The sequence below is a fragment of the Azolla caroliniana genome, unplaced genomic scaffold (genome assembly GCF_043228905.1).
Source record: "Azolla caroliniana isolate FFs.n. ecotype wild unplaced genomic scaffold, voAzoCaro1.0.p SCAF_14, whole genome shotgun sequence".
In the NCBI taxonomy this organism is placed as follows: domain Eukaryota; kingdom Viridiplantae; phylum Streptophyta; class Polypodiopsida; order Salviniales; family Salviniaceae; genus Azolla; species Azolla caroliniana.
Window position 1 is genome coordinate 15,870,902 of NW_028230449.1, and position 9,863 is coordinate 15,880,764.

The window sequence follows — 9,863 nt, forward strand, 5'->3', positions numbered from 1 at the left end:
AATAGATAAACAAATAGCTAAATAGTACTTAAATAAATAAATAAATAGACGAAGAAATAGATAAACAAATAGCTAAATAGTACTTAAATAAATAAATAAATAGACAAAGAAATAATTATGTAGATAAAGAGAATAGATAAACAAATAGCTAAATAGTACTTAAATAAACAAACTCATAAATAAATAAATAAATAAATAAATAAATAAATAAATAAATAAATAAATAAATAAATAAAATGCAGAGAGAAGAAAGTGAAACAGAGTGTAGGAAAAATGAAGACTCAGGAAATCTCTTCTTCTTCTTCTTCTTCTCCTTCTTCTTCTTCAGCGCCACAGAGAAGGAAGAAGAGGAAGGATGCAGGTCGGAGGAGCAGGGGTAGCTGTGTCTACGACTCCACCGTTGGGATTACCTGCCACTTCTGCCGTCAGAAAACCGTTGACAAGAAGGTGTGGTGCAACAAATGTGTTTCAGCCTTTTGCAGAAGATGTCTCAGGACTCGGCATGGAGAAGACCTCGATGTCGAGCTCCTCTATGGCCGCTGGATTTGCCCTAAATGCAGGGGAGGATGTGGCCCTGCCTGCAAGAACTGGTTCTCTGTTTCTTGTTATGATAATTTTCTCCCTTTAAAAAGTAACCTCGTGAATAAGTTCTGTGACTTGCTTGTGTTAAACAAACTGTAGTGAATATTTGCTTCGTTTATGTGTTATGAATTACTTTACCAGTGGATTCATCCTATCGCTGTTCATATTTATTTATTCATATTTTTCTATTTTGCTATCAATGCTGTACCAGTGGTCATATCCTGTACTGCTTTATGTATTTATTCATATTTTTCTATCAATACAGTTGCAACTGTGGACCCTGTCGTGCAAAAGATGGGTTATTGCCACCAAAAATATTGGTTTCCGAGTTAAGTGCTTCAGGCTTCGACAATGTGCATGACTACTTGATCCATTTGAAAACAAAGGAATCTCCACAAGACATAAGTGCAAGAAAATCAGGAAGAGGATGGTGTAAGTCACATTTCAAAGGAATAGACCAGACAAAGAGTTCACCAGCATGCCATGATCAAGACATAGGCAATGAACCTGGCATGCATAGTAGTCTCAATATAAGCAATCCAATGGGTTTAAAAGATTTAAATGTGACAAATAGTCTGTTGTTTTCCCACAATGAAGTCATTGGCAGTGGACTTTGCATGAATAATAGTGCCACCAAAAGCAGTCCAATGGGTTTGAAAGATATAAGTGCGTCAAGGAGTAGGATGCCTTCTCACAATCAAGACATTAGCAGTGGATTTTGCATGAATAATAGTGCCACCAAAAACACCCCAATTGTCTTGAAAGATATAAGTATGACAAAGAGTCACTTTTCTTTTCACAATCGAGACATTGGTGGCGATTTTACCAAGAGTAATTTAAGGGATTTGAAAGGAATAGATGCTGGTGTGCATAATAAGGCTACCAAAAGCAATCCAATGGGGTTGAATGCAATGGATGTGGCAAAGAGTTTGATGAAAGATAACAATAATGACAATGCCACCACAAGCAGTCAAATGGTATTGAAAGGACTAGATATGACTGAGAGTTTGATGGCATTCCATGATCAAGCCACAGGTAACAACTGTAGCATGTATAATAGTCTCACCAAAGATGTTGGTGTGCATAATAAAGCCACCAAAAGCAATACAGTATGTTTAAAAGCAATAGATTTGGCAAATAGTTTGATGAAATATGAGCACCAAGACAAGGGTTACAACTCTGAAATGTGTAGCAATGCTAACAAAAGCAGTCAAATAGGCTTGAAAGGACTAGATAAGGCCGACAGTTTGATGGAATTCCATGATCGAGCCAGGGATGATGACTCTAGCATGTATAGTAGTTCCACCAAAGATGTTGGCGTGTATAATAATGCCAGCAAAAGCAATCCAATGGTTTTGAAAGCAATAGAAGTAGCAAGGAGTTCGATGAAATATCACAATCAAGAGAAGGGCTACAACACTGAAATATATAGCAATGCTAGAAAAAGCAGTGAAATGAGCTTGAAAGGACTAGATATAATCGAGAGTTTGATGGCATTCCATGATCGAGCCAAGGGTAATGACTCTAACATGTATAGTTGTACCAAAAGCATTAACCTAATGTGTGATCATAAAAGTAAAGTAAAAACAGAGGTGTTGATGGAGTCTGAAGTAGAACATGATGCGTGCCATGTGTCTTGTGCAAGACAAAAAATTTCCAAAGTTAACGGTGAAATGCACATTGTAACAGCTGAAGCGAAAAGATCAAAGGTTCAACCTGATTTTGATGACACAAGAAGTTTAGAACCCTTACAGAATGATGATCATGGTTATGACTCTAGGACATGTGGTGCTACCATGGAAAGCAGTCTGAGTGATAGAGGTATAGATAAAATAAGAACAGGCAGAAAAGAATCAGTCTTAAGGGTGCCGATATGTTTTCATTCAAGGAAAGCTTTTGAATATAATCTTAAAGCCATTCTTTCAGCTCCATTCAATGCCATTGAGCTAAGAGATAAATGGGAAAATGTAAGATGCCGCAGAATGGTCTGCAAGAGTGTGGAGACAGGAGTAGGGACATCTGATTTGCCAACAAAAAGACTGGGTCTCTCTTACATTGACTACTATCCAGGTGTGCAAATTATTAAAAGCACTTGACTTGGTTTTCTGTAGGTAAGTTTCTCTTTATTACTAAGTCAAACAAACTTACATCGATCCTGAAGAGTCTGATATGTATTTTAAAGGTTGTCTGGTAATAGATTACATTTTTAAGGGCTAATGTCCAAAGCAAATCTCGAAGTTTGAACATTTGTATTTTGCATAGTGTGATTCCATTTTTAAAGCTAATGTCGAATATAAATAGATGAATAGTTTCCTTATATGTTCATATGTATAAGATCTTCTAATCTCCAAAGGAGAGACTTGTTTTACAAGAAGCTTAGGGATTGTTTTTTGAATCTTAGAATAGCATTTCTCATGATTTGAATCAAAGAATCAGGAAAACAGAAAGCGATTAGGATAGGTGTGATCGGCTGAAGTGAATAATAAACATATGCGCTTATAGAAAGGAATTTCAAAATTTGAAGGCAGACTTGTTTGTATGGAATTTAGAACATTTATTGTCATGATTTTTGCAGACTTTGCATCTAGGCTCACAGCAAACACCTCTCCAGAAGAGAAGCTTAGACTTTTGCGTGGTTTCTTCTTTTGGCTCGAGGTAATCCATTTTTCTAGAGCTTCAGCATGTTCTCTTTCTCTCTTTTTTTCTTTTGGATTTGTAATCATGTGCAACTTATGAAGGACTCACCATACCCAAAAACGGAAAACGTTGAATAGAAGATAATTTGAGTAAGGGTACCTCTGCTATAATGATCTTACAATCAATAACAGTTTTGTTTTCGTGAGGTCTGGACATTAAAACTGAGAAGAGGATGAATAAGGAAGTAAAAATAAAAGTTAACTTCTTCATAAGAAAACATGGACTTATCTTATAGACCATATGAAAGAAAATTGTACATTCTTTGATGGAATACATAATTGAATCCTTTATTATGTGCTCAGCATGCTGGCACTTCTGGTGCATTCAAACCATGGGTAGAGAAGGAAAAAGAAGATCCAGAATGTATCGAGCTTGATGGTCCTGATTGTGAGGTATATATATCCTGACTCTTTGTTGCGTCGAACGAACAATTAGAGCTACATAATAATTTTAAAAACAAGCAAACTGGGCGTGCATGGAAAACCTCTACTTGTAACAAGAAATTTTTATCATTGAAAATAAAATATTATTCTGATCATGTTCATGTTGGTACACTGTGCACCTTTGTAACAGTTTCCTGTCAATTTTGATTTGGAAAATTAGCAGTAAAAATAACTGTTTTGTCTTAAAGTGTTTCGGTTTTTTTTTCTATCATAGAGGCATTACATGAATGGATTCTTTTCAACTTCAAATATCTTGATATTTTATTAATCTTCAAAGACATAGTTCTTGCTTGATCTACATTGAGCCGTTCCTTCCTACCATGGTGTTTAATAATCACCAAAACCTTTTACGGATGTAATGTTTATTGTGCCATGCTAACTGCAATCAATTTTATACTTAAAATCATTTGCCAGATCCTTGGAGAGGTGATATCTGTGGATGATGATGACCAGGGTGGATCCGAAACCATGATTTGTATGGGAAATGAAAATGCTACAAGGCCAAACATGGATTTTGGACGACATTTTGTGCTTGACTGGGATTCTGAGGATATGAAACCAACAGTGAAAAGATGCCTTCGTATGCCGGTTTCCTCGCAATCGCTAAAGCAAGCGAAGGAAGAGTGTGACTATTGATGGAGAGCATTTTTGGCTGTGGATCATTATTAACATATTTTGCTTCCCCTATCTATGTACATATATTGAAGAAGGGGATAACTTTTAACTTAATGTGGGATTAGCAAGTGTAAATATAGATAATCCAAACAGTATACACACATATGTATGAATGTACAGTTTTTGTGCCATATATATCGAAGTTTTGACTTACAATTTCATGATCATCTTACATGAAGTCGAGCTTTTCGATATTTACTAGTGGAAGCTGACACTGTGTTGAGTTTCTAGATATTGGTGTTTAGTACTAAAATAGATGATTTAATGCAAAAACACTTTTTGTAGCATTGATATCATAATACTTGTATGATCCGCCATCATATCCTATTAATAATCTTCTTGACATTTAAAGTTGGAAATGTTTCGCTTACACCCTATGAGTATTTTTTGTTGCATGAAATCATATAGTTTTGATGTGGTTTAAGTTTTTTCTGATGTTGTGGAAATAACAAGAATAAGTTTTTTTGACATTTAATAAGATTCTTGAAGTATGCAATAAAAAGGTATCAATGTTTTTATAGGATTAGGAAGAACTAATTAGGAAATTGCTATGTATATACAAAAGAAATGTGAGATGACTATAGAGAGGATGGTTGCTTGTTCAAACATGTTGAATATGAAAGGGAGTGAGCTAGGGTGGGATTCAACTAGACATGTGTACCTTGTAGTGTCAACTTTTGTAACCTATATACGCACAAGTAGTTGGTTGTTGATTGTATAAGGAAATCATTAGAATTAAACAAAAATACATTGTCTATTATTGTGTAGGAGTATATGAGCATGTGGTAATTATTTCAAACTATATGAGCAAATGTCATGCTTAGTTGTGTACATTTGACCTATAAGGAAAGCACTAGGCCCAATGCATGTCTTTGATGGTCCAACACAAGTTAAAAATAATATATTAGGTGATGATGAAAATCGATCTTCATGGGTATAGATTTCTCTCCTCTAGAGGAAGCCAAATTAGTAATACTCTCCTCAAAGAAATCAAGGACGTGTTTGTATGGAGCTATGAGGACATGAAGATGTACCACCAGAGGTAGTTATGCACACTATCCCGATGCAAGACAATACACTTCTAGTCTTCCTGATGTTGCAAGGGGTATCATAGAAGGCGAATCCTTTGTATGGTTTACTCGACAAATTTAAATAGCCAAAGGAGTGCACTAATTTGGCTATTTTAAGAAAGTCTAGCAAGGGCATTGATCTTGAAGCCACTCAATTAAGAGAAAGCCACTCAATTGAGAGATTGAGACAAAGATTTCCTTGACCAAACAAATGCTTTGTGTTTGCGATTGGTATTGTCCTAGCCAAACTAGGCAAAGATAAAATAGACTTACACATAACTTTCTCTAGCCATTAACCCAACCAAGAACAAAACAATAAGTATGATTCACTATATCAAAAACTTTGGACACTACCTTTAGCTTGCCACTTTTCTATTTGGATCATCAATCACTATCAAACTTGATGAATAAGACATGCTCATTACGGTGGATGTCCCATTGAATTATGTCTCTCTTCAAATTTGACTTTAGGTTCATACCTAGGAAAGGGAAGATCACATCCTTTTGTACCATTTCTCCTAGCTAGTTAGCAAAGAAGAACATAAGGGATTGATTGTTGACGAAAGGCCAAATGCTTCCTTCTTTTCTATAAATGTTTTGCTTGAGTAAGTGCCTAACATTGTTTGAGTCTTGACATGGGGGCTCCTATTCTTGTAGTAACTCCCAAAAGACATAACACGGGTGTTGTTGAAGATGTGATTCGTTTACAATGGTTAGAGGGAACTTGTACTAGAAAGGCCATGATGATGTCCTATGTAGGTTCTTGTTGGACCACATAGAAATTGAGAAAGGTCATTGTACAAGTGGTGATGAACATTTCAATGATGACATTGCATCTTGAAAGATATTGCAAGCAAGTTAGTGGTGGTTGATACTTTTTATGGATATTCATGTCTATGTAAAGAGATGTGATGAGTGTTAAAAGCACATATACTTTGTCAAAGTTGATTACTATACCTTGCATTAGTAGACCTAAGCACTCATTTTGAAAACAGGGGACTAACTTCACTAATTGTTGTGACCGTAGCGTCGTGACAAGGAGTGCGAGCGAACTAGCCCAACTATTGAGATGATATGGGAAGAGTAAGAAAAGAAATAAAGCAATGATGCAAGTGAAACTAAGGTGAGTAGGATTAGAGGTGAACAAGAGTAAAAGAGAATGAGAGAATGAGATGAAAGAAGAAGAGAAGAGTGAGTGAGAAAAAAAGAAAAGCTTAAGAAATTTTCATTAGAAAGACCTTGTGCAAACTAATTTTGCTCTAGGTAGAGCTCATTAGTGCCAAGGTCATTTACAACAAGAGGGAAGGTTTATATATATATATATATAGAGACAGAGAGAGACAGAGAGAGAGAGAGAGAGAGAGAGAGAGAGAATAGGAATTGAATGATGGGAGAGAGGGAAACGGGGATTTGTGATATGCAAAGGATTGATAAGTGAAAGTGGGTTAGAGGGGGGTTATATGTATGTATATGATAAGTGATAGGTGGGGGTGGGCTCTAAGAAGAGGGGGATTATAGGGATGGGATATAAAAGGAATATAGTATTAAGTGGGAGTATTTATGGATTTATATTTAGTTTTGACGAGAAGGGAATGAATGGACTTAGACTTAGTCCAACATATGAAGGGTCGCGGTAGTTCGGATAGTTGGGGATGTGTGGCTAAATCCGCGTGGAGGTTTTCTAGCATGTCGTGAATTCCTAATCTAGGGGTATCTTTCGTATACCTAAGTTTGAAGATGACAGGTATAAGGGTACTTTTAGGTTTTCTACTAAATACTAGTGATTTCCTAGCGCTAAATGGGACCTTTTTATAATTCTCTAATATAAAAGAAAGGGGATATCCTCTCTTAACTAATCTACTAAAAAATAGTTTTTTCATTCGAAGGAAACCTAAGGGGGTACTTTCTCTAATTAGGTATCGTTTTAGTTCATTAATAATAAAATGACGTTTTAAGTGAAGGGGGTGAACTGACGAGAATGAGAGATACTTGTAGGCATTTTGGGGCTTTTGGTAGCAATTAAAGGAGAAATGTGAATTCTTTAGGTTAATCCATAAATATAAGAACAGTAATCTAAAGGGAGAAGTGGTGATGGTAATTTTGATGCAATTATTAGTGGAGGTGTTATAGAACTGGAGGTAATTTTCTAATTCGGGTTTAGTACCCGTCCATATCCTGAATGCATCATCTATATATCTAGTGAAATAAAAAAGATTAGGGTGTGATGGTTGGGAGTTCTCTAAGTGAGCTAAGAATAGGCATGCATAAACTATAGAAAAATTACTACCCATGGTTGTACCCTTGACTTGTTGATAGATCATGTCATCAAAGGATAGAAAGTGATATTCTAACGTGAGTGCACTAAGTGTATTGATAAGGTTAGTTTTAGAAGATGAAAAATGTGGGGCAATCATTTTTCGTAAAGCCTGAAGTCCTAACCTAGGGGGTATGCTGGGATATAAAGATTCAACATCAAAGGTTTAGGGTTTAGGGTTTAGGGTTGAGATGTTCTAAAGTTTGGACAAGGGAATGTGAGTCTTTCAAATATTGCTTCTGAAGGAGAAGGATAGGCATGAGTTGGTGGTGAAGCCATTTTGATGTTTGTTCAAAAAGGGAGTTATTGTATGAGCAAATAGGTCTAAAACCTATTGGGTTTTTATGGAGTTTTGGGAGGAAATAGACATTGCATACTTGGTACCCTTTTGAGGGTTTATGTAGTATGTAGTTGGTTTCTATGTTGGATAGGGTACCAAGATGGTTATTAACAATGCTTTTCAATCTATAGGATAATTCCTCAAGTGGATAGTGGGAGACTTTTTTATATGTATTAGTATCGGAAAGGTGTTCTATAGCTTTGTTATAGTACGTGCCCTTATCAAGAACACACACTCCAACATTCTTGTCAGCAGTTAGGATTATGATTTTATTGTTTTTCTTAAGAGATTGTAAGGCTAGTGATAAGTGAGGTGCAATCCTAGTGGGTTTTAATTTGAGTGTATGAAGTGTGTCCCTAAAGATAGTTTGGTGTTTAGATATAATGTTTTCTAGGGGAGTGTACTTAGTAGGAGGTTGCCAACTAGGGTTAGGTAGCTTAAAGGGATTTTGGGGCAAATTATCCACATCTTTAAAAAAATGTTTAAGTCGAAGGGTCCTACTTAGGCTATCAAATTCTTTAAGTAGGGTAGGGGATGATGGTGGAGAAGATGGGAGGATGTGTTTCAAACCTAGGCTAAGGAGTTATGTCTCATGTTTAGAGAGGGAATAATTAGAGTGGTTGTGGATTCTACTAATTCTAGGTTTATTAAGGAGAGGTGTCCAAAATTTATTAATAGACATGCAATCGTGTGGACATAACCACATGAAGAGGCACCCGAAGGGATTCCTTTGTGGAAATTCCCATGAAAGTTGCTTAATTCCACATAGTCTCGGTTCGTGGAAATTTCTATGAACATTTAAACTGACACACTAGGGAAGGCATCTATAATAACATGGTTAATATGCTTGCCAAATAATCAATCAACATCAAGCTTCAATAAACTTATTCCATGAGCATACATACATATACACATACATACATACATCAGGATGGGCTTGACTAGTTGGAATCTATAATGTAACTGAGTTCTCCAAAACAAACTTATTTCTAGTGGATACTTGATATATAGCCAATTGGCAGTTGTTACCCGGTGGGACAAGTGTGAAACGAATCAAATGGAGCCGAGCACTAGTAGCCGAATATCAAGGAAAGAACGTGTGGAAAACGCCAAGTAGAAGGGAACTATATATATTGGGGATTAGTGAACACAAAAAGAGGCAGAACAGAGAGGACTAGGAAAGGAATAGACAAGTAGAAAGTGAGTGAGGGATTACAGGGAATATTTGGTACTTGTATTTGTGTGTTACTTTTTAATCGAATATATATTTGTGGGTAACTTCAGTGTTATGTTTCATCTATATGCTTATATAAGTTCGGTATGTGTAAAGGACGTATCTAACAATCGGTTATAGCCGATCCCGCAATATACCCCATCCAAGAGTAATAGTCTGAATTACAATCCCAAGTATTGGGAAGTCATATACCCTGTAAACGACTTCGGCTAACGATCTTGGTATGGCACCGTGACCTCAACTCTCCTTCGCACCACAATACCTTGACCCGAGTACTTAGGCGGGGTAATCGAAGGTGTTTTCTCTAGGAGGGAGTAACAATAGTCACTCGTGAGTTGCATGTAGAAGGCGTGGATGAACTTCTCTCGACGATGGCTCGTAGGCAATTCGAAGCCACGATTGCTCAAAACTCGCAGAGCCTTTTTTGTTTTGTTTTGTTTTACATAATAAGATAAATGATCGTAGAGGAGCTTAAATTCAATTCAAACGGGAAGGCGAATCGGTTTAG

The 9,863-nt window shown here is 36.4% G+C and overlaps 1 protein-coding gene across 1 annotated transcript; it reads left to right on the forward strand.

Annotated features, from left to right (window-relative positions):
- The first annotated feature begins 235 nt into the window (after positions 1 to 235).
- LOC147855594 (uncharacterized) lies at positions 236 to 4,589 on the forward strand. The gene is made up of 5 exons (XM_087330467.1): positions 236 to 264; positions 329 to 590; positions 848 to 2,652; positions 3,158 to 3,237; positions 3,582 to 4,589. Exons 1-5 carry the CDS (start codon positions 237 to 239, stop codon positions 3,684 to 3,686), a joined length of 2,280 nt encoding a protein of 759 aa, XP_087186593.1. The 5' UTR covers position 236; the 3' UTR covers positions 3,687 to 4,589.
- Positions 4,590 to 9,863: the final 5,274 nt, after the last annotated feature.

Coding starts and splice junctions, on each gene's coding strand:
- LOC147855594 (XM_087330467.1), top strand. CDS start 237: ATGCAGAGAGAAGAAAGTGAAACAGAGT. Junction 2,653..3,157: donor TTACATTGACTACTATCCAG/GTGTGCAAATTA, acceptor TGATTTTTGCAG/ACTTTGCATCTAGGCTCACA. Junction 3,238..3,581: donor GTTTCTTCTTTTGGCTCGAG/GTAATCCATTTT, acceptor TTATGTGCTCAG/CATGCTGGCACTTCTGGTGC.